This window comes from Ranitomeya imitator, chromosome 4 (assembly GCF_032444005.1).
Source record: "Ranitomeya imitator isolate aRanImi1 chromosome 4, aRanImi1.pri, whole genome shotgun sequence".
Lineage (NCBI taxonomy): Eukaryota > Metazoa > Chordata > Amphibia > Anura > Dendrobatidae > Ranitomeya > Ranitomeya imitator.
In genome coordinates, this window is record NC_091285.1 from 670893024 (window position 1) to 670917736 (window position 24713).

Genomic DNA, 24713 nt, shown 5'->3' on the forward strand with positions numbered 1-24713 from the left:
AAGGAAGGATATGGTGTGAGAAAACATACTTTATGCTGTAGACGAAACGACAATAAGACTTTGTGCCCACTGTCCCTTGTGCCAAGTTACCGTTCAGTAACGCTGTAATTTTTGAACACCGTTCTCCTTTATTAAACTGTGGAAACTATGGTCCTGGCCGGCCCACAGCATCGGCTACATGCAGCCCACACGGGCGTAAAGTCCTCACAGCACAAGTCCACACCCCCAGCCAGGACCCACACTTACATGTAGTGCGCCAGTGTGTAGAAGGAGACGCCCCGTGCCATGCTACAGACCTCATGGACCTGGGCAGCCCATGCCAATCCTAATGGTCACCTCTACACCAAGCCCATCAGTCCATGTCTTGTAGCAGTCTGGTCTGACATGGTGTAGCCCCCAATACTGAGCGTAGAGCCTACGCGCTGGTGTGGCCACTGCCAGCCAGTGCTGGTGACGCATCTTTGGATACACTTTCTATTATTTTGCTGTCTACCCCCCGGGCATACGCTCACACCCATTATATAAAGGAACAAGCTGTTTACACAAGAAAGTGTACGGTGCCAACATCGGCTACAGGGGAGGAGTGGCGTACAAAAGATGGAGCAGCTGACAGCCCATTACACCGAATGCCAGGGGTTCTCAAAATCACAATACAGTCCATGAAAAGTGAGCCTTAAAGGGGAAATGTCATCAGGTTCAAGATTTACCCAGAAAGTAACCTGATGATTCGAGACTAACAATCAGCCGAAGGATAAGTGATCCCGGGGAACACTCCTCCTAATGGAAGCCCTCACCCGACCCCAGAAATTAGATAAGTGATAAATACGGATGATGTTTCATAGATTTCTGAAAACCCATGGCTGTCTCGTTACTGATGACTGTCTCCACAATTCCTTACTTCTTAATTATTGACCATCTCTTCTTCACTTTATCACTGACCATAGGATATGCTGTAATTGCGAGGCTCATACCTAAAAAGAAAAATGGGGCCCTGTGACGCCATTTTTTTGCAGCTAGACCCCGACCTCCAAAGCTTTCTATGAACCCTACAATGGAGAGGGCTACCTGTCTATTGACTTCTATGGGGGCAGCAGCTGGCAGGAATCAGTATTGGGGGGGAACAAATAACGCCACAGTACTAGACACAGCCCCAATTCTGTATCTGGTGTGTCGCTTTATGAGTGGAGCGAATCTGAGGTTGCCTTTTATTTTCAAGACACATTGCACTTTTTGAGGGTAAGTTTTGGTCAATAGGTTTTGAGTTGATTTTATAAAAAAAAAAATGAAATGTAGAAAATATGAAAAATTAGCAGCTAATAAAATTTGACATATTCTGGATAATCATAACCTCGCATTAGTAAATAAATTACTTTCACCATGTCTTTATGTAAGGATATTGTTTTTTTTACCTATTTTGATATTTTCGGAATGTTAGAAGAGTTTTAAGTTTAAAAAGTGACCATCAGGTTAATTGATATATCGATCATCGTTAACCCCCAAGATGGTTTGCACGTTAATGACCGGGCCAATTTTTACAATTCTGACCACTGTCCCTTTATGAGGTCATAACTCTGGAACGCTTCAACGGATCCAGGTGATTCTGAGAATGTTTTCTCGTGACGTATTGTACTTCACGTTTGCGGTAAAATGTCTTCTATATGACTTGCGTTTATTTCTGAAAAAAAAAAAGAAATTTGGAGAAAATTTGAAAAAATTTTGAAATTTTCAAACTTTGAATTCTTATGCCTTAAATCATAGAGATACGTCACATAAAATAGTTAATAAATTTCCCACATGTCAACTTTACATCAGCACTATTTTTTAAACGTTTTTTTTTTGTTAGGAAGTTATAGGGGTTAACAGTTGACCAGCGATTTCTCCTTTTTCCAACAAAATTTTCAAAACCATTTTTTTTAGTAACCACATCACATTTGAAGTCTGTTTGAGGGGTCTATATGACAGAAGATACCCAAAAGTGACACCGTTCTAAAAACTGCACCCCTCAAGGAACTAAAAAATACATTCAAAAAGTTATTTTACCCTTCAGGTGCTTCACAGGAATTTTTGGACCATGTAATAAAAATGAACAATTAACTTTTTTCACGAAACTTTTTACTCTAGATTCCAATTTTTTTTTTATTTTCACAAGGGTAAAAGAACAAAATGGATCCCAAACTTTGTTGTGAAATTTCTCCTGAGCATGCCGATACCTAATATATGTGGGAAAACCACTGTTTGGGCGCACGGCAGTGCTCGGAAGGGAAGGAGCGCTGTTTGACTTTTTGAATGCACATTTTGCTGGAACAATTAGCGGTTGCCATGCCGCCTTTGGAGAGCCCCTGATGTGCCTAAACATTGGAAACCCCCACAAGTGACACCATTTTTGAAACTAGACCCCACAAGGAATGTATTTAGATGTATGGTGAGCATCTTGAACCCCCAGGTACTTCACAAAAATTTATAACATTGAGCCAAAATAAAAAAAAATCTCATTTTTCCCACAAAAATTTTATTTTAGCCCCATATGTATTTTCATAAGGGTAATTTGTAGTGCAATTCTTCTGAGTACACCGATACCGCATCTGTAGGGGAATTACTACTTTTGAGGCTCATTGCAAAGCTCAGAAGGGAAGAGGCGCCATATTGGAGTTCAGGTTTTGCTGGAATAGTTTGAGGGTACCACGTCACATTGGCAGAGCAACCGAGGGGCCAGAACTACAGAAACCCCTATAGGTGAACTCATTTTCCAAACTACACTCCCCAATGAATTCATCTACGGGGGCAGTGATCATATTGACACCACATGTTCCTCACAGAATTTTATACCACTGAGCAGTGTAGAAAGAATAAATTACACTTTTACCACTAAAATGTTGTTTTAGCCCCAAGTTTTTAATTTTTCTAAGGGCCAATAGGACATTTTTTTTTACAACAAACTGAGTGTGCCAATACCCTACATATAACCTGGAAATATTTTTCAGGCACAGTGCAAAGCTCAGAAGGCAAGGAGACAGATTTTACTGTTATGGTTTGCAGGTGCCATAACCCACTGGGAGAGCCCCTGAGGTACCAGAACAGCAGAACCCCCCATAAATGACCCCATTTTACAAACTACACCTCTCAATGAAGTCATCTAGGGGGGCAGTGATCATATTGACACCACAGGTGTGCCACAGAATTTTATATCATCGGGCAATGAAGAAAAAATAACTACATTTTTACCACCAAGATTTTGTTTTAGCCCCAGATTTTACATTTTTATGCAAAAAGTGGGTAAATTTGGCACAAAAATTTGTCCCATAATCTCTCCTGAACGTGGCAATGCCCCATATGTGGCTGTACAGTACTGCTTAGCCATGCGGAGAGACTCGGGAGGAAAGGTGCGTTATTTGCCTATTGGAGCGCAGATTTCCTAGAATAGCTTGCGGACTCCTTATACAGAGCCCCTAAACACTAAAAGAGCAGAATCCCCCCTCATGTGACCATGTTTTGGAAATTATACCCCTTTGAGAATTTATCTACATGTGCAGTGCTGATTTTGACTCCATGGTGTTTTCCAGAAACAAGCAGCAGTGGATGTTGCCGAGTGAAAATTGCAAACTGCCGTTGTAGTGACCAGTACGCTGTAGTGACCAGTACTTTGTAGTGACCAGTACGTTGTAGTGACTGGTACGTTGTAGTGACTGGTACGTTGTAGTGACCAGTACGTTGTAGTGACCAGTACGCTGTAGTGACCAGTACGTTGTAGTGACCAGTACGCTGTAGTGACCAGTACGTTGTAGTGACTGGTACGTTGTAGTGACTGGTACGTTGTAGTGACCAGTACGTTGTAGTGACCAGTACGCTGTAGTGACCAGTACGTTGTAGTGACCAGTACATTGTAGTGACCAGTATATTATGCCCAGGCTCATGCTTCTGGAGACACACCTGTAAGTTGGGCGGGCTCTCATCGCTACAGAAATGCCAAACATGTGGGCGCTAAGTGCGGTTTCGGCACACTAGGGCTCAGAAGGTAGGGGGGGCATTTGGATTTGGGAGCACAGAATTTGATTAGTTTCTTTTTGGAGGCGAGGAGCCATTTTGCTTTTCCAGAACCTTTGTGCTACCAGTAACGTGGAAGCCCCTATATTTCCATTGACGGATGATGGCCCTGAGTGGGGACTTTTTTTTTGTGGATCACAGGTCCTATAGCGTCCACATCTGCCTCATTATAGAGACTCTTCAGTAAAGGGTTCCGTCTGATTCATGTATTTCAGAGATTTACATGGTGTAAGTGCTCAGCGCAGAGTGTAGGATAAATGTGCTCTGAGCCGTACTGTGATCTTTGGAAGGCAGAATGAACAAAACAGCAGCTGAAGAATTGGTTTTATCTTTCACGCCGTTCCTCGTAGGCGACTTTATTCTTTGGGTCGGTGCGATTACAGCTATACCAGATTTATATCGGGTTTTTATGATTGGCAGCCGTCACACACTGAAAGACGCTTTTTACTGCAAAAGATAGTTTTTGCATCACCTTATTCTGAGAGCTATAATTTTTCCATATTCTGGCCCACAGAGTCATGTGAGATCTTGTTTTTTGCGGGACGAGTTGACATTTTTATTGGTAACATTTCCAGGCACGTGACATTTTTGATCGCTTTCTATTCCAATTATTGGGAGACAGAATGAACAAAAAACAGCAATTCGTTTTTTTTTTTTGGGGGGGGGGGGGCATTTATGTCATTTCGCGTGTGGTAAAATTGATAAGGCATTTTCATTCTTTGGGTCTGTACGATTACAGCGATACCACATTTATATCATTTTTTTTTATACTTTGGCGCTTTTACACAATGAAAACTTTTATAGAAAAATAATTTTCTGAGAGCTATAACTTTTTCTATTTTTCTGCTGATGATGCTTTATGGTGGCTCATTTTTTTGTAGGACAAGATGATGTTTTCAGCGGTCCCACGTTTATTTATATACGTCTTTTTGATTGCGTTTTATTACACTTTTTGTTCGGAGGTATGATGATAAAGCGTTGGTTTTTGCCTTGTTTTGTTTTTTTATTTTTTTATGGTGCTCACTAAAAGTTAACTAGTAGGACAGTTTCATAGGTCGGGTCTTTGCGGATGCGACGATACCAAATATGTTTACTTTTATTGTTTATATTTTTTTTCTATACAACTAATTATTTACAATACATTTTGATTTTTTCATTAGAATTTTTTTTTTATTTTAAAAAAATATATTTGCAATTTTTTTTTATTTTTTAACTTTTTCCCACTATGGGACTATCATTTTTTGCAGGCTGATCGCTTGTACAGCATGGGGATGCAGCAGCATGCCTGTGCTATAGAAACTGTCAGCGCTGCACTGACAAGAGTAAGTTGCTGATCATGCTCTGAGCATAACCAAGCAATTTTCCTAGTTCTGGTGACCCAGATGAGGCGGTGATGGGACATCAGGTTACAATGGCTCCTCCTGGACTGATCATTCTCAATTCATGGCTAAAATCAGGATCCAGTGAAGACAGATTTTCCCATTACCGAGACAGAAGACAGTTGGTGCTCGTAATACTCTATGGAAGGAGCAATAGACGGACACAGACATTCCGCTGCAAGATGTCCTGAAACCACGGTTACCGTTCTCCATAGAACTTTATAAGCACCAACTGTCGCCTCCTGTGTCAGTAATGGGAATGGCGGTATTCACTAAAGACAGATTTTACCACAGAATTTTCCCGGAAGGAGACAGAGGCAGACTTCTTTGATAAGATATATGCCAACATTTCTTACGATCACGTGTACAATTGATTTATGAAACAATAAATAGAACGATGGTCACTTTATACAAGCTCCATACAGCGCAGTGTGAACAGTCCCTGAGGCGCCGCCGTCCGTCACTCTGGTTTTTCGTCATTTTCTGACGTCTCGACATAACCCACCGTGGACTTCACTGCTTTCACCATTTTTGTGGCTTTTTTTTTCCACACGTTTTTATGCATTTTTTTTTTCTTTAGAGAAGACAATGGTGAAAAGCAAAAAAAAAAACAAAATGCCTCAACTTCCCTCATTGTGTGAAATCAGGGCACTCCTATATACAGCAGGGATTAAGTGGGGGAAGGGAAGTGACAACTGGCACCACATAGCCAGCTCACAGGAGTGGTTGTCACGGTCCCCTCCTCCCCCACACCGGCGGTGGAGCAGCACTGCGCCCGCCCTCAGGTCAGCACTCGGCTCCAGTCTGCGCTGCCCCAGGCTTTCGGTCCGTCCACGTTGACAGTACGGGCACGTTGCCCTTACTTAACATGGCCGCCGGCCCCGATTTCCACTCGTATTGCACAACACAGAGTAGAACTGAGCTGGGGCGCTGCTATTGGTCGAAAAAGAAACGTGATTCCGGATGTCGCCAAATATGCACCAATAGCAGTGGCTTTAGAGAGGAGACCCGCAGCCACTGGACCACGCCCTCTACCACCAGTGCCCGCGCTGCCTGCTAGACGGACGGGCTCACTGACTGGCAGGAGGAGATGGCGCCCTCGGATGTGATGGGAGCAGCTGAGGAGCTGGCAGACCAGGTAACGACGCCCCGTAGTGATCCCCGCTCCGTCACCCCCGGGCCACTGCTGTGTTATTACCCTGCAGTCACAAGACCCTCCTTATAAGTGACATGGTACAGTCCAGGCTTTCCTACCCTGCAGCATCTGTTGGTATGTTCCGCTTGGAATATGGGATACTTGGAATAAACCATGTGATGCGGGGGGGAGTAATTAATTGGACAAGTCATTAACACTTAATCACCCAGCTGGTGAATGGCTCCTGTGAGGAAATGACCGGCAGTTACAGGCAGTGATGATGCTGATGTATCGCTCTGCAGCCATAATAAGCAGCCTGTGGCTTCCTGAGGGAAAGTTACTGGGCACTATGGGGCTTGTAGTCCTACATGGGCCATACACAGACAGTATCAATCTGACTGCACATTCATCCATTGTGACCCATGACGCATCCATTCACCACACTGTGGGGGCCAAGTCTGCCATGCAGGAGCTGAATCGCCATCATCTGCCATTCTTAAAGGGGTCCTCAGCTAGGACACCCCTTTAATTGTAATTCTCACCTTCCAGTCAGTGGATCCGCTTGTGTCCGCTATCAAGTTGCTCATAGGGTTAAAGGGGTTTCCAGGTTTTGGAAAAAACCTGTCTGATACTGAGTCCCCATCTGCAGCGCTGCAGACAGTCAGTGAGCGCTGCAGACAGTCAGTGAGCGCTGCAGACAGTCAGTGAGCGCAGCAGCTCTAAGTAATTTGTGCCGTCTACTCTATGCAGGCAGAGCTGCTGTGCACAGTGGTTGGCTGCAGCGCTGTCTACATAATGTCAGCACTGCAGATAATAACAAACGTCAGGGGCAGCGATGGAGACTCAGCGATGGACCCGGGGAGGGGGAGTAAACCGCAGGGCAAAAAGGAGGCACCTGGGGACAGGAATTTCACATGTGAAAGCCATTACCACTGCAGCCAATCACTGAGCTTAGCGTCTGGTGCTGTTTACATTAGCTGAGTGGCTGCAGCGGTGATGTGTGCTGTAGTCATGATGTCACCGCTGCAGCCGGTCAGCAGAGACTGGAGGAGGGTGACAAACACGTGATTTATATTATTGGCAACAAGACTGCTGCGGCCAAAAACCGCCATAATTCCCCTCTTATAAAGGCAGAGAATCCCCCCGGGTGTAAACAGGTTTGTGTATGACATCTAGTGATCTACAAATGGCGACATCTTTATTACATCGCTCTGTATGGGAAAAGGAATGTGGCGTCTTCCACACTGAGAAAAAGTATCCAGCTCACCGCATGCGTCCGAACAGCGAGGAAGCCGCGATCACTGCGGCACAGCGTCTTCTACAGCTGTACTACTGGACACGGGGGACATCTTTAGAAGAGTTTTCAGAAGTCTCATTATCATGAGAAGCAGGATTATAGTGACTGATAACTCCTCTACATACAGCTGGTAACGCAGGATCCACCATTCCCTATAGGTGATATCACAGCTCACCTCCTCCTCCTGTACAATGACTAACAACACCTCTATATACAGTAGATAACACAGGATCCACCATTCACAATAGGTGATATCACAGCTCACCTCCTCCTCCTGTACAATGACTGATAACACCTCTATATACAGTAGATATCACAGGATCCACCATTCACAATAGATGATATCACAGCTCACCTCCTCCTCCTGTACAATGACTGATAACACCTCTATATACAGTAGATCACACAGGATCCACCATTCACAATAGGTGATATCACAGCTCACCTCCTCCTCCTGTACAATGACTGATTACACCTCTATATACAGTAGATAACACAGGATCCACCATTCACAATAGGTGATGTCACAGCTCACCTCCTCCTCCTGTACAATGACTGATAACACCTCTATATACAGTAGATAACACAGGATCCACCATTCACAATAGATGATATCACAGCTCACCTCCTCCTCCTGTACAATGACTGATAACACCTCTATATACAGTAGATAACACAGGATCCACCATTCACAATAGATGATATCACAGATCACCTCCTCCTCCTGTACAATGACTGATAACTCCTCTATATACAGTAGATAACACAGGATCCACCATTCATAATAGGTGATATCACAGCTCACCTCCTCCTCCTGTACAATGACTGATAACACCTCTATATACAGTAGATAACACAGGATCCACCATTCACAATAGATGATATCACAGCTCACCTCCTCCTCCTGTACAATGACTGATAACACCTCTATATACAGTAGATCACACAGGATCCACCATTCACAATAGGTGATGTCACACCTCCTCCTCCTGTACAATGACTGATAGCTGCTCTATATACAGTAGATAACACAGGATCCACCATTCACAATAGGTGATGTCACAGCTCACCTCCTCCTCCTGTACAATGACTGATTACACGTATATACAGTAGATAACACAGGATCCACCATTCACAATAGGTGATATCACAGCTCACCTCCTCCTCCTCCTGTACAATGACTGATAACACCGCTATACACAGTAGATAACACAGGATCCACCATTCACAATAGGAGATGTCACAGCTCACCTCCTCCTCCTGTACAATGACTGATAACACCTATATACAGTAGATAACACAGGATCCACCATACACAATAGGTGATGTCACAGCTCACCTCCTCCTCCTGTACAATGACTGATAACACCTCTATATACAGTAGATAACACAGGATCCACCATTCACAATAGGTGATGTCACAGCTCACCTCCTCCTGTAGAATGACCTTTGCTTCTGATCTGACTATTGCCGCTAATGTACATGTACTATTTCCTGAAAGATCAGGAAAAATATAAAAACCCTCAGTGACCTGAAAATTACAAGATTTCCGAGTTTGATTTTTAATAAAACTTGTGATAAGGAAAATACATTGACCCAAGCTTTTATATATAAGTTTAACACAAAAAAAAATCTGATTTCAGAGAACGGGTCATTCTCTGGTAACCCGATGCCTTTCAGGAGTTAAATATATATTTTAAAAAAATCGTGGGTGAGGTCATTGATGACGGACGGGATTAGTCCCTCCTGATACACGGATACATGTCACTGCAGACTAGGGGTGGCGTGTGTCGTCCCTTCTATCAGATCAGTCCCACTCTGCCCCCACCCCTGGCACTTCTGTAGCCCCCTCGTCTGGTGCTGTGCCGGCCTTCTGTGGGGATGAAGCGATCACATGGGACGAGACATAAGAGCCACACAAGCGTCAGGATATGAATATACTGATTTCTGTGGACGTCCCTGCAACAATTCCACTTGTGTGAGCAGTCCCGAAGGGTGAATGCACACCACAGATTTCATGCAGGTTTTTCTTCCAGGAAATCTCATTTTTACATATGGATTTTGTCACAGGTCAATTAATATACAAATAATACTGATCCTATTATACCCCAGAGCTGCACTCACTATTCTGCTGGTGCAGTCACTGTGTACATACATTACATTACTGATCCTGAGTTACCTCCTGTATTATACCCCAGAGCTGCACTCACTATTCTGCTGGTGCAGTCACTGTGTACATACATTACATTACTGATCCTGAGTTATATCCTGTATTATACTCCAGAGCTGCACTCACTATTCTGCTGGTGCAGTCACTGTGTACATACATTACATTACTGATCCTGAGTTACCTCCTGTATTATACTCCAGAGCTGCACTCACTATTCTGCTGGTGCAGTCACTGTGTACATACATTACATTACTGATCCTGAGTTACCTCCTGTATTATACCCCAGAGCTGCACTCACTATTCTGCTGGTGCAGTCACTGTGTACATACATTACATTACTGATCCTGAGTTATATCCTGTATTATACTCCAGAGCTGCACTCACTATTCTGCTGGTGCAGTCACTGTGTGCATACATTACAGGTCTTGGCTGAGATCTGTGGTCGGGTCAGTCCTGCCTGTCCTCTTCTATTTATTTGCCTGGTGCTGCCATGTTTCCTGCAGATGAGGACGTGCCCAGGTATTTTGATATCCAGTAAATTCTGGTTACTCTTGATATTTGCTCATGGTGTCCGCGCTCCCGGGAGCGTCCTGTGTAATGTCAGTCTCAGGTGTAGATGTAAATCTCCTCTCTGCCTGAATGACTGATAACAGGGAACAATAGACTGCATCATGTTCAGTGCTCATGGCTGGGGTCTCTCTGCTGTACTCTTGTGTACTGGGGAACTACAGGGTGATGTGATCAGAACCCCCCCCCCCCGGAATTAGTTGCTGTTCCTGTAGGTAATATACGCTGCGCGGTTGGTATCGCTGTGCGCTGTGCGGTTGGGATTGCTGTGCGCTGCGCGGTTGGGATCGCTATTTGTGGTTGGGATTGCTGTGCGCTGCGCGGTTGGGATTGCTGTGCGCTGCGCGGTTGGGATTGCTGTGCGCTGCGTGGTTGGGATTGCTGTGCGCTGCACGGTTGGGATCGCTATTTGTGGTTGGGATTGCTGTGCGGTTGGGATTGCTGTGCGCTGCGCGGTTGGGATTGCTGTGCGCTGCGCGGTTGGGATTGCTGTGCGCTGCGCGGTTGGGATTGCTGTGCGCTGCGCGGTTGGGATTGCTGTGCGCTGCGCGGTTGGGATTGCTGTGCGCTGTGCGGTTGGGATTGCTGTGCGGTTGGGATTGCTGTGCGCTGCACGGTTGGGATTGCTGTGCGGTTGGGATTGCTGTGCGCTGTGCGGTTGGGATCGCTGCGCGGTTGGGATCGCTGTGCCGCTGAGCTGACACTCCACTTGTCTTCCTGCAGTTCCTGCGGCTCACGAAGCGCTATTTGCCGCACGTGGCTCATCTGTGTCTGATCAGCACCTTCATGGAGGACGGACTGCGCATGTGGCTGCAGTGGAACGAACAGCGCGACTACATCAGCATGTCCTGGGGCTGCGGGATGTTCCTGGCTACTGTGTTTGTTCTCATTAACATGCTGGGACAACTGGGTGAGACCCCGAGCCGGCTCGCTGTGCCCCCTGCACGCCCTCCTCTGGGGTGATAACGCTGTGTGTCTGTGTTTAGCTGGCTGCATCCTGGTGCTGATGAGGAAGCTGGTCCCGTACGCCTGCCTCGGCCTCTTCGTGATCATCGTTCTGCAGGTGAGCGGGCACCCATCATTGGTACCCATGTTATAGCAGCACGGACTGCAGTGTGTGTGATGCATCCATACGAGGGTGGACCCCCATTCTGTGGCATATCACGCTTCTGTTGCCCTATGGTAACATGGCATGATTGCCGCTGGGCATGTTGCAGGTCAGCGTGCCAGTGACTGCTCACGACCATGCGATGGCTCAGTCCCTCCCACTGCAGTAGAACTGTGCTAAGACATAAATAGTCTGTGACCGCGACCACAGTGACACCTAGTGGTGAAGAGGAGGGACTGCAGTCCCACACACCTGGCTGCCATGGAGACCCCTGAGATATGTGTCTGAGAGACGAGTTACGGTATATCCTGTGGGCGGCGGAGTGCGGGTGCGTCACTTACCTGGGGCAGAGATGGCACCAGGACGCACTATAGGAATAAGATGAGCCGGCGGGGGCAGAGCGATGGGGCAATGTCCACTGGGAAACTTCATGTCCTGGCATCATATGGACATATTTGCTCCCGACCTCACATTATACAGACTGTGCCCCCTTCACGGCAGGCATATTCCCTGGTGGCAGCGCCCTCTTCCAGCAGGATCATGCCCCCCCCCCCCCCCCCCCGCACTGTGGACATTGTGAGGACTGGTGGGAGGAACATGATGAAGAGATCGAGGTGTCTACTTGTCTCCTAATCTCTAGATCTTAATCTGATCGATCATCCGTAGGATGTGCTGTAGCATGGTGTCCTGCACATGGAGACTTTAAGGCGGACTTGTCACTTGCTCTAAATATGTGACTTCCCCCTTGGTATGAATGTCGCTGTTCTCCTGAATCCGGCGCTGTTTTTCTTGTCTTCTTGCGCCTCTCCGTTCCTGAGATATGGCCGTCTCTTTCTTGTATGTAAATCTAGTATTGTGTGCTAAGTGGGCGTGGTGTGACTGGAGAACGCCTACTTAGTAACAAGACTAGATTTACATGCAAGAAAAAGACGGCCATATCTCAGGAACGGAGAAGCGCAGGAACAAAAGAAAAATGGCGCCGGATTCAGGAGAACAGCGGCATTCACACCAAGGGGGAAATCATTTATAGCAAGTGACGGGTCATCTCTAGAGCATCTGCTACTACCAATGTCTTGACCACCAGACACTAGGGATTCGGTGTCATCCCTGTCTTCGGGGGTCAGAGAAGGGGACTCTCGCTGTATTAGGGGTGGTCTCCGTGTTCTGGCTGATCAGTGTGTGCACCCCCCAGTCCACGGCTTGTTACAGCTCAGTATGTCGGTGGATGTAAAGACCCGCAGCAGCTAGAAGGACATGGCTGTAAGGAGGAGACCTAGTAAGGAGGAGTCTAAGCAGGGGGAAGATTAGAAAGCTGCCGACTTATAGGGTGAATATTGGTCGGGGCCTTCTGAATGCCGTTTTCTTCTCTTTCAGACCGTTGTGTACAACATCCTGTGGGACGTGAAGTTCCTGATGAGGTCAGTACTCGGCTCCCGTCTGCAGCTCCTACATGTTGTAAATAGATGTGGCTTTGACATTTAAAGGGGATGTTCACTTGCATCCACCTACACTCCTACTACTGATGTATACTGCAAGCAGGATCGCCATCTAGTGCTGGAGCGTAGTTACTGCAGCGGCCCAAAGTGAACAACCCCTTTAAGTTCCCCTGTGTCCTTTCCACATAAGTTATAACATGTCAGCAGTCACCGGTCTGAGAGGAGCTTCATCGTGTCTCTTCTCACCCCCTTACCTTCCCACCAGGAACATGGCTCTGGGTGGAGGTCTCCTGCTGCTCCTGGCCGAGTCCCGTTCGGAAGGCAAGACCATGTTTGCCGGGGTGCCCAGCGTGGGGGACACGTCGCCCCGTCAGTACATGCAGCTGGGAGGCCGCGTGCTGCTCATCCTCATGTTCATGACACTGCTACGCTTCAATGCCAGCGCCTTTACTGTGAGTAATGGGGAGCGTGGGCAGAAGGGGTGCCCGACGTGGGGGGGCGCAGATACTTCACCTGCGGGTGGAGACTGGCGGTGTCTGGGCATCTGCTGGAGCAGTAGGTGCAGCTTATATAGTGGAGGTGGCCATTACTAGTGGCCGCATATAAGGCTGGAGGTGGTGAGGTGGGTCCTGCGTGTGCAATGTTGTGTATACTGGTTGCGGGTGCTGTATATTGGTGGTAGGTGATGGGCAGTGGTGGTGGAGGGACACTGATTACTGTATATACAGTGGGGGGAAAAGTATTTAGTCAGCCACCAATTGTGCAAGTTCTCCCTCTTAAAAAGATGAGGCCTGTAATTGACATCATAGATAGACCACAACTATGAGAGTCACAATGAGAAAACAAATCCAGAAAATCACCTTGTCTGATTTATACAGCAAATTATGGTGGAAAATAAGTATTTGGTCACTAACAAAAGTTCATCTCAATATTTTGTTATATCCTTTGTTGGCAATGACAGAGGTCAAACGTTTTCTGTAAGTCTTCACAAGGTTGGCGCACACTGTTGGTGGTATGTTGGCCCATTCCTCCATGCAGATCTCCTCTAGAGCAGTGATGTTTTGGGCCTGGGAAACACGGACTTTCACCTCCCTCTAAAGGTTTTCTATGGGAGTGGGATCTGGAGACTGGCTAGGCCACTCCTGGACCTTAATATGCTTCTTACGAAGCCACTCCTTCGTTGCCCTGGCGGTATGCTTAAGATCATTATCATGCTGAAAGACCATCCACTTTTCATCTTCAATGCCCTTGCTGATGGAAAGAGGTTTGCACTCAAAATCTCACGATACATGGCCCCATTCATTCTTTCATGTACACGGATCGGTCGTCCTGGTCCCTTTGCAGAGAACCAGCCCCAAAGCATGATGTTGCCACCCCCATGCTTCACAGTAGGTATGGTGTTCTTTGGATGCAACTCAGCATTCTGTCTCCTCCAAACATGACAAATTTTGTTTCTACCAAACAGTTCTGCTTTGGTTTCATCAGACCATATGACATTCTTCCAATAATGTTCAGGATAATCCAAATGCTCTCTAGCAAACTTCAGATGGGCCCGGACATGTACTGGCTTAAGCAGGGGGACACGTCTGGCACTGCAGGATCTGAGTCCCTGGTGGCGTAGTGTGTTACTGATGGTAGCCTTTGTTACGGTGGTCCCAGCTCTATGCAGGTCATTCTCTAGGTCCCCCCGCGTGGTTGTGGGATTTTTTGCTCACCGTTCTTGTAATCATTTTGACCCCACGGGGTGAGATTTTGCGTGGAGCCCCAGATCGAGGGAGATTATCAGTGGTCTTGTATGTCTTCCATTTTCTTATTTTTGCTCCCACAGTTGATTTCATCACACCAAGCTGCTTGCCTATTGCAGATTCAGTCTTCCCAGCCTGGTGCAGGGCTACAATTTTGTTTCTGGTGTCCTTCGACAGCTCTTTGGTCTTCGCCATAGTGGAGTTTGGAGTCAGACTGTTTGAGGGTGTGCACAGGTGTCTTTTATACTGATAACAAGTGCAAACAGGAGCCATTACTACAGGTAATGAGTGGAGGACAGAGGAGCCTCTTAAAGAAGAAGTTACAGGTCTGAAATTGGATTAGGGAAGAACCGCCGTCAAGAGGAGAGTTCCTCCAGTATGTGAAGCAGGGCCTGACACTGGAAAAGGGGTTTTATAAAAAAAGAGGGAAAATCGAAATGTTCAATAAAATGTGGTCTCCGTGGATTGCTATGGGATAGGGGTATTATAGAGGGAGAGTTAAAATAAGGTTCCTAATTAATGGTAATGTTAAATGTGGCTTATATTATTGGCCGAGGGATTAGATAGTATATTGGTCTAATGATGGAAGTGCTAAGCAAGGTGAGCTGCTTTGTTGGGTGGGGTTGAGGGGGGGTGGGATTGAAGGGGAATGTTTGAAGGGTGGGGGGGGAAACTTTGTATTGAAAATGAGAATGTAACATGTCATTTATCTTGTTATTCTTAATTAAAATTTATTTGAATAAAAAAAAGAAGTTACAGGTCTGTGAGAGCCAGAAATCTTGCATGTTTTTAGGTGACCAAATACTTATTTTCCACCATAATATGCAAAATAAATCTTACCAAATCTGACAAGGTGATTTTTTGGATTTGTTTTCTCATTGTGACTCTCATAGTTGTGGTCTACCTATGATGTCAATTACAGGCCTCGCTCATCTTTTTAAGTGGGAGAACTTGCACAATTGGTGGCTGACTAAATACTTTTTTCCCCCACTGTATTGGTGGTAGGTGACGGGCACTGGTGGTGGAGGGGCACTCATTACGGTATATATTGGTGGTAGGTGATGGGCACTGATTTCACTATACACAGTCATGGCCAAAAGTATTGACACCCCTGCAATTCTGTCAGATAATACTCAGTTTCTTCCTGAAAATGATTGCAATCACAAATTCTTTGGTATTATTATCTTCATTTAATTTGTCTTAAATGAAAAAACACAAAAGAGAATGAAGCAAAAAGCAAAACATTGATCATTTCACACAAAACTCCAAAAATGGGCCAGACAAAAGTATTGGCACCCTCAGCCTAATACTCTGTTGCACAACCTTTAGCCAAAATAACTGCGACCAACCGCTTCCGGTAACCATCAATGAGTTTCTTACAATGCTCTGCTGGAATTTTAGACCATTCTTCTTTGGCAAACTGCTCCAGGTCCCTGATATTTGAAGGCTGCCTTCTCCAAACTGCCATTTTTAGATCTCTCCACAGGTGTTCTATGGGATTCAGGTCTGGACTCATTGCTGGCCGAGCACTAAGGTGGAACAGTGTAAGGTCACCAGCATCGTAATAGAACCCAAATAAGGTATATTTAATCCAGAAAAAATGGGACCAAAGAAAGGACCATATTGGACCACTGCACTCAAATCGACAAAAACCAATTGAAAGGAAGCAGCATAAAGTCCAGATAAATATGTAGAACAAACTTTATTAATGATAATTCCAGGTTTAAAAACGACAGGGGGAAATAATCCCCGTGCTGTACTCAGCACGCACCTACATGAACAGGGGACAGGTGCCTACAGTATAAATATATCCACATTGTAACCGAGACAGGTATCACAGAAAAATCAAAGTGACTGTGCAAGTAAATAAAGTTCAAACACCTGCATTAAACACACAGGTCCAGAGGATTGTATAAAAGAGCACATACACAATGAGTAAAACTAATATACATACCAGTCAGTGTAGAAAGAATCCCGGCGTGGACTGGCACCTCACCCCTGTCCCCCCCGACGCGCGTTTCGGCTTTTGCCTTTCTCATAGAAGTCTCCAGTGCTTTCTCTCAAACCATTTTCTAGTGCTTTTTGAAGTGTGTTTTGGTTCATTGTCCTGCTGGAAGACCCATGACCTCTGAGGGAGACCCAGCTTTCTCACACTGGGCCCTACATTATGCTGCAAAATTTGTTGGTAGTCTTCAGACTTCATAATGCCATGCACACGGTCAAGCAGTCCAGTGCCAGAGGCAGCAAAGCAACCCCAAAACATCAGGGAACCTCCGCCATGTTTGACTGTAGGGACCGTGTTCTTTTCTTTGAATGCATCGTTTTTTCTCCTGTAAACTCTATGTTGATGCCTTGGCCCGAAAAGCTCTACTTTTGTCTCATCTGACCAGAGAACATTCTTCCAAAACGTTTTAGGCTTTTTCTAGTAAGTTATGGCAAACTCCAGCCTGGCTTTTTTATGTCTCGGGGTAAGAAGTGGGGTCTTCCTGGGTCTCCTACCATACAGTCTCTTTTCATTCAGATGCCGACGGATAGTACGGGTTGACACTGTTGTAGCCTCGGACTGCAGGGCAGCTTGAACTTGTTTGGATGTTAGTCGAGGTTCTTTATCCAACATCCGCACAATCTTTCGTTGAAATCTCTTGTCAATTTTTCTTCTCCGTCCACGTCTAGGGAGGTTAGCCACAGTGCCATGGGCTTTACACTTCTTGATGACACTGCGCACGGTAGACACAGGAACATTCAGGTCTTTGGAGATGGACTTGTAGCCTTGAGATTGCTCATGCTTCCTCACAATTTGGTTTCTCAAGTCCTCAGACAGTTCTTTGGTCTTCTTTCTTTTCTCCATGCTCAATGTGGTACACACAAGGACACAGGACAGAGGTTGAGTCAACTTTAATCCATGTCAACTGGCTGCAAGTGTGATTTAGTTATTGCCAACACCTGTTAGGTGCCACAGGTAAGTTACAGGTGCTGTTAATTACACTAATTAGAGAAGCATCATGTGATTTTTCGAACAGTGCCAATACTTTTGTCCACCCCTTTTTATGTTTGGTGTGGAATTATATCCAATTTGGCTTTAGGACAATTCTTTTTGTGTTTTTTTTCATTTAAGGCAAATTAAATGAAGATAATAATAACAAAGAATTTGTGTTTGCAATCATTTTCAGGAAGAAACTGAGTATTATCTGACAGAATTGCAGGGATGTCAATACTTTTGGCCATGACTGTATGTGGCGGGTACTGTATAGCGGTAGTAGGTGATGGGCACTGATTACAGTATATATATTGGTGGCGGGTACTGTATAGCGGTGGTAGGTGATGGGCACTGGTGGTGGATGGGGCACTCATTACAGTATATATTGGTGGTAGGTGATGGGCACTGATTTCACTATATACGTGGCGGGTACTGTATAGCGGTGGTAGGTTATGGGCACTGATGGTGGAGGGGCACTCATTACTGTATATATTGGTGGTAGGTGATGGGCACTGATTTCACTATATGTGGCGGGTACTGTATAGCGGTGGTGGGTGCTGGGCACATTCATCACGTGCCGCTCTGTCTAATCCCCGTCTTCCGCTTTTCCTCAGATTTTTCAGGATATCTTCGGCCTGTCCCTCATCATCTTGGTCACGATCGGCTATAAGACTAAGCTGGCAGCCCTGACCCTGGTCCTGTGGCTGCTGATCATCAATGTTCTGCAGAATGCCTTCTGGACCGTCCCCTCCTATCGGCCCATGCACGACTTCCTCAAGTATGACTTCTTCCAAACCCTGTCTGTCATGGGTGGGCTGCTGCTGGTGGTGGCACTGGGCCCTGGCGGAGTCTCGATGGATGAACACAAAAAGAAGTGGTGACTGGCCCTCACATGGACGCCATTATACGATGCCCCCATTATATGATGTAGCTTTCTCTCATCTGATTTGCCAAGGATTGTTCACCTTCAGCCGGGGAGTTTGGTGAATGGAGGAAGCTTAGGATATGGAAGGGGGTGATGCCAGGGATGGGCACCGGGCTTTACCTGTCCTGTCGTATCTTACACCTGTACCATGATCCTTTGCTGGAGCTGCAGTGCCCCCCACAGGCCCGGCCCCCCATTATGCCTCCAGTAACACTACCTGCAGGTGTCGCTGTCTACAGTCGGGCATCTCACGCCATCACTGGAAAATGTATCCGAACGCGGCTCCTATAATAACGAGTCCAAACGACGGAAACAACAAACATTTTATTGTAGAACCGATAAACAAAGAGGAAGCCATTGTGCCAAGTACATAAAAAATACACAAATCTTTTATTAAGACAGATATGTACAGTACATACATTTAAAAAAAGAATTTGGGGGTAAATACAGAAATCCTGCATTCAGGGAGTGTATAATCAATGTAAGTATAGTAATGAGACAATGGGCCACTAACCAGGCTGAGCGAGGTCACAAAACCTTAGTAAAAAATATAAAGGATCAGTATCACAAAGTATAGGTCACAAATGTATTCTAGTAAAGTCAGCCGCACTATAATCCTGAAAGTACACACAGGTTGGAGGCAAAATGCACAGTCTAAGTGGAGCACCGTTTACAGAGCGAAGATATATAGAGAGTTTATATTAAATGAACAGTTGTACAAAAAGTTACCACAAAGTGCGTAAGGTGCAGACAAATTATGGTTATTGCAAACTAAGCTGGGTGTAGGTAAACTACCTTATGGTCAAGTATTTTAATATTTAAGCAGCATATCATAAATTGGGAGCACCACAGCACTGAATATACACACATTATGGAAGCAAAGCATGATTGTAGGTTTAGATAAACAACTAAAGCGAGAGTACACAATCTGACGGTACAGCAATGGTCCCCGACGCGCGTTTGCTTCTTCCTGGAAGAAGAGAGTTCATTTTGATGAATGGAGTGCATGCTCCCTGAATGCAGTATTTCTGTATTTGTATTTACCCCCCTACATTATTTTTTTAAATGAATGTATATTTACAGTACAGACCAAAAATTTGGACACACCTTCTCATTTAAAGAGTTTTCTGTGTTTTCATGACTATGAAAATTGTACATTCACCCTGAAGGCATCAAAACTATGAATTACCACATGTGGCTACTTTGAAGAACCTACAATATAAGACATAATTTCAGTTGTTTCACACTTTTTTGTTAAGTATATAATTCCACGTGTTAATTCATAGTTTTGATGCCTTCAGTGTGAATGTACAATTTTCATAGTCATGAAAATGCAGAAAAATCTTTAAATGAGAAGGTGTGTCCAAACTTTTGGTCTGTACTGTATGTATATATATATATATATATATATATATATATAGTGTCTTGGTAAATATTTGTGTATTTTTTATATACTTGGCACAAAGGCTTCCTCTTTGTTTATAGGTTGTACTTGATGGACGTGCCATCAATCTAGGCCAATATATTGGTTTTAAACATTTTATTGTATCAGAAGATTTGTATCGACGTTTTATAATAAATTACTATTTTCAGAGCGATAAGAGATTTCTCCGTGGCCGACGTCCATAATCTACACACAGTCCCGTAATTACTGATCCTCAATTGCGTCCGTTCCTCTAGTCCCAATCATTCCCATCTGATCAGAAGCCTTACAATGTGGAGGGCTAAACCTACCGTACTGCCATCTACAGCAGGCAGCTCAGTTTAGCGTCAAAAGCAAGAAAATAAACTATGAGCTGTAAAAGCAGCATGACCTGAATCTGGAAAAGAGGAAAATAGCCAAAGGTAACGAGAACTGACCCCGGAAAAGAAAACGAAGAATAGGGTGGGATCTGTGTCCCCCAATGTATTCAACAAGGCATTATACGGTAAATAGCACCGGGGCACACCGCACGGTAGGACATCTTAGAGCGGGTCCAGAGGGCGGCAATAATAAAAGTATATGGAGTACCAACGTGATGGTTCATAGCACAAGCCAGCATGGCCAGCGGGCGAGATAGGAATCTTGCAGCAGTTGATAAAAGTGCAAATCGGACCTCAGGGGCGGCCTTTCCAACCTGGGGACTGAAAGCCGGCTGTCTGAACGCCCATTAGGCCCCGATTGCTCTTGTGGAATGAAGAAGAGGGAGCAGCTGAAAACTTCCACAAGGACGGGAAAAAACACTGGATCAAAGGCTGCCCCCCAAACACTGCCTGGGATCATAAAAGATAAAGTACGTAACCAATAGGAAAATCCTAATAGCCCTGATCAAACCGACGACTCTTGAAAATGGAGAGTTCAGAACCTCGACCTCTACAGCTGGTAAGGGACGCAGCTGAGGTAAGAAGGGGGAGAATCTCAAAGGTCAGAGAAGGAGGTCGGGCCAAGAGGAAGAGGCCACGGAGCAGAAAACACAGGTCAGAATACCAGGCTTCGTAAGGCCACACCTGGGAGCGAAAGGATCACTGGAAACCAATGGGTAAAAGATGCAAGCGTCCAGGGGCCTGGCCAGTACGTGGAGGCCTTGTGGTTGAGAAGGGAATCCTCCACCGATGAGCAAATGGTAGGTCCCCAGAATAATTGATGCTAATGAGCCTCCCATCCTGCCCCCATTCCCGATGAGTAAATTACCACCATTGATTAAGTGGTCTGGATGTGAGCTGGATAACCTTAAGGTAGGAGGGAACCAGATGTGAATAGGTAGAAAAATGGGCTCCAAGTATCAGGAAAACATTCTTCAGGTGAGATTGTTAATGTTATCTGGGGAGGTGCCGTAGGTCAGGGTGAGCAGCACGGACCTGGAGGGGCCGAGCAGGTCTTGACAGACAGCATGTGGATCAGCGAGGATACAGTGATATTCAAAATGGCAGACAGACAAGTGGAGAAGGGGGCACTGGATGTAGCAGAGCCAGGTGCGAGGATGCACACTGTAACAACAGCTGTATAGACAATCCAGAACTAGCAGTAGGCAAATGGTTAATAGCAGGATACAAGTGATGTAATGGCAGCTTGTTCTTGTTTGCAGACATGTGGTTGGACACAAGTAATGGAGGGGACAATCTGGTAATTTGATTGCAGCGTTACTATTATAGCAAATGTATTCAAGCAAACCTGTAGCAACGAAATGGTTAACCACAGGATCACAGGGGAGTATTATCAAACTGGAAACTAGCATGCAGTGCTAGCAACCTTGATTGCAGAGACAAAGGTGTGAACAGGGCTGCGAACTATTACAAAAAGTTGGCAATCTGGAAACTTTGCAGAAATGGGTTTGGACTAGATCTGTGTAAGATGGACTTAGACACAAACCCTGGTAGTGGGATTAAAGCAGAAGATATTTGTGCACCTGGCTGTATTGTGAGGCAAACTCCTGACATGCACATGGCTACTAAGAGCAATGCTATCTCTACTCTGCACATGGCTGCTCCTCCAGGCCTTGGGTGATGATGTCAGAGGTGTTTTCCAGGTTACCCGGTAAGCTGGTGTGGACTAGGACAAGGGGAGCCGACTATAGGAACATTGTTAAGTGGAGTCTGGGGAGATAAAAACTTTCGCCCCAAGCGCTGAAGCTCATTCCAAGAAGATCCTTGTAATGGAAATGGCGAGTGGGAGAGTGACAGAAGGGGGGAAGATCCTTGTAAAGACCCTGGAGTTGTTGCAAGGATGAGTAGGGATAAGCACAAATCTGAACTAACAAGAAAAAGTCAGTGCTTAACCACTTAATGACCGCCGATATGTCTTTTAACTGACCTGAGGTATAAGAGAATAGCCTCCGCATACAGGTGACAATCCAGCAGCTGTCAGCTGTACACTATAGTTGACAACTTGCTTCATCAGTGTCACGAATCGCTGCTCCGTGGTGTCACTTATTCGTCACGTGCCTGCTCTCACACGTGACTTTGGGTTGTACCTGCAAGGGTTAATCTATCTCCCCACTCTCCGTCCAGCATTCAACCTCTGTCCTATGCTGTAAGGGGAGCATAAATCACACACCGACCCAGGCCACACACCCGCTCATACGCGCTGCCACCACTCATCGAATACACGGGCGATGAGTCCCAGAAATAACTAATAAAAATATGTTTATCACTCATAAGGCTCACACACCTCTAGGCTATGGATTCTTTAGAACATTCAAGGTTCAACTTATTAAAGGTTTATACTTTAATAGAAAAAGGTTCAATGCTTACAATAAGAAAAAGGTATAAAAATATGATAATAAAAGACATACAACTTATGCAAAACAGTATCAAATAAACAGGAGAAAACTTACAGAAATCATCTAACTTGTAGTCTGCTTTCTGCTCCCTGAGGGGGGGGGGGGTGAATGTAGTTGTGGAACACACCAGCTTTTCAGGCTGCCCTCATCATGTGAACACAATTCTCTGTCTGCAGCCTAAATTTATAACTTTGGTCTGAGGTCAGGTTTCTAGACCAGCCTCCCAGGTTAATATCATAATTGCGGTCTGTTTGATTGGGCACGGCCGCTCTACCAATGAATATACTTTTCCTCTGGGACACGTGTGAAATGGTTCCCAGGGATACCTTTCCTCAGGCCACAATTTAGCATCTCCCCTCCAAGACCTCAGAGGTGTCAAGTGTTCCTTTTGTTCTTTGGCCTTAGCCAGACCCCCTGGTGATATCTGGAGACAGAATTCTTAAGGTACCTTCCCACTCAGTGACGCTGCAGCAATACCGACAACGATGTCGATCGCTGCAGCGTCGCTGTTTGGTCGCTGGAGAGCTGTCATCAGCAGATGATGAGAACGGCTTGGAAGAGAGAGAAGGCTGGCTGAGTCCTTGGAGGGGCAGAGGGAGACTCTGCCCTGACCCGGGCATCGTCCACACACACAAACCAACTCTCCGCCGGGCACCAGGCACCCCTTATCCCACGGAAGAATTGAGGGGAGTAAAAATCTGATACTGAGGAGGTGCTGGAGTAGGAGGGATCATGCAGATGGGTCATGCAGGTCCATCACGATAGGAGGAATATGTATTCATCATCGAGAGAAGAGAATTCCGCGAAAAAACTTGGAGAATGGATGACTGAGCGCCCGCGGTCCTGTGGAGAAAATCACTTATCCATGGTCCCGACAGCCCTAGTGAGAGGCTGCAGCCATCGGTCATGGTGTAGACTGGGCCATAGGAACCGCGCCGGCCAAAGTGGCAACGGAAATGGATGAAAAGCGCAATCCACATTACCCTATGGGGTCACAAGGGACATCGCACCAGATGGAGACATGGTGGTGGCCCCATTAGAGGAGGGGGATGCGCCCGATACCGGCCGATCCCTGAACCCACAGGTGGGAAACACCTGTCACCGTCCATGTTGCTAGATGTCCTCCTCAGAGGTGCTGCTCCTCCTCCCCTAGACCTGTGTGAATGTTATGGCCCTGTTGGTGCCATAATACACTCCGCTCTCGCTGTTGTTCCTCTGTCTACTGGGTCACATGACGGCGATTCTGACTCTTCGGATTCCTCTGTGTTCTGGCGATGACCCGGAGGTTGCTTTCACAGCTATGGAGCCTCGATCTGACGCTAATTAAAGGGATTGTCCATAACCCTGAGCAGATTGTGCAGAAAAACCTATTTCTCTTATCTGTATGGAGATCACGGGATATAGAAGAACTACTACTCCTATCAGGGTGAGAATATAGTCACCTGACCTCCTCCATCCTTGCACCCATCCCCCTTCAGTTACAGAGAAAATGCTATGGCAGCGCCCTCTAGTGGTCAGAAGTAAAACTACCTCTCGAGATCAGGTCCAAACTGCCTGAAAACTCTTGTGTGTGTATATATATATATATATATATATATATATATATATATATATATATATATATATATATATTTATATATATATATATATATATATATATATATATATATATAT

At 45.6% G+C, this 24713-nt stretch overlaps 1 protein-coding gene across 1 annotated transcript; it reads left to right on the forward strand.

Moving 5' to 3' along the window:
- Positions 1–6419: 6419 nt before the first annotated feature.
- On the forward strand, positions 6420–23101 carry LOC138677258 (surfeit locus protein 4-like). Its single transcript, XM_069767270.1, has 6 exons — positions 6420–6558; positions 11313–11499; positions 11576–11652; positions 13072–13115; positions 13399–13585; positions 18470–23101. The coding sequence occupies exons 1-6, from the start codon at positions 6511–6513 to the stop codon at positions 18734–18736; spliced, it is 810 nt and encodes a 269-aa protein (XP_069623371.1). The 5' UTR covers positions 6420–6510; the 3' UTR covers positions 18737–23101.
- Positions 23102–24713: the final 1612 nt, after the last annotated feature.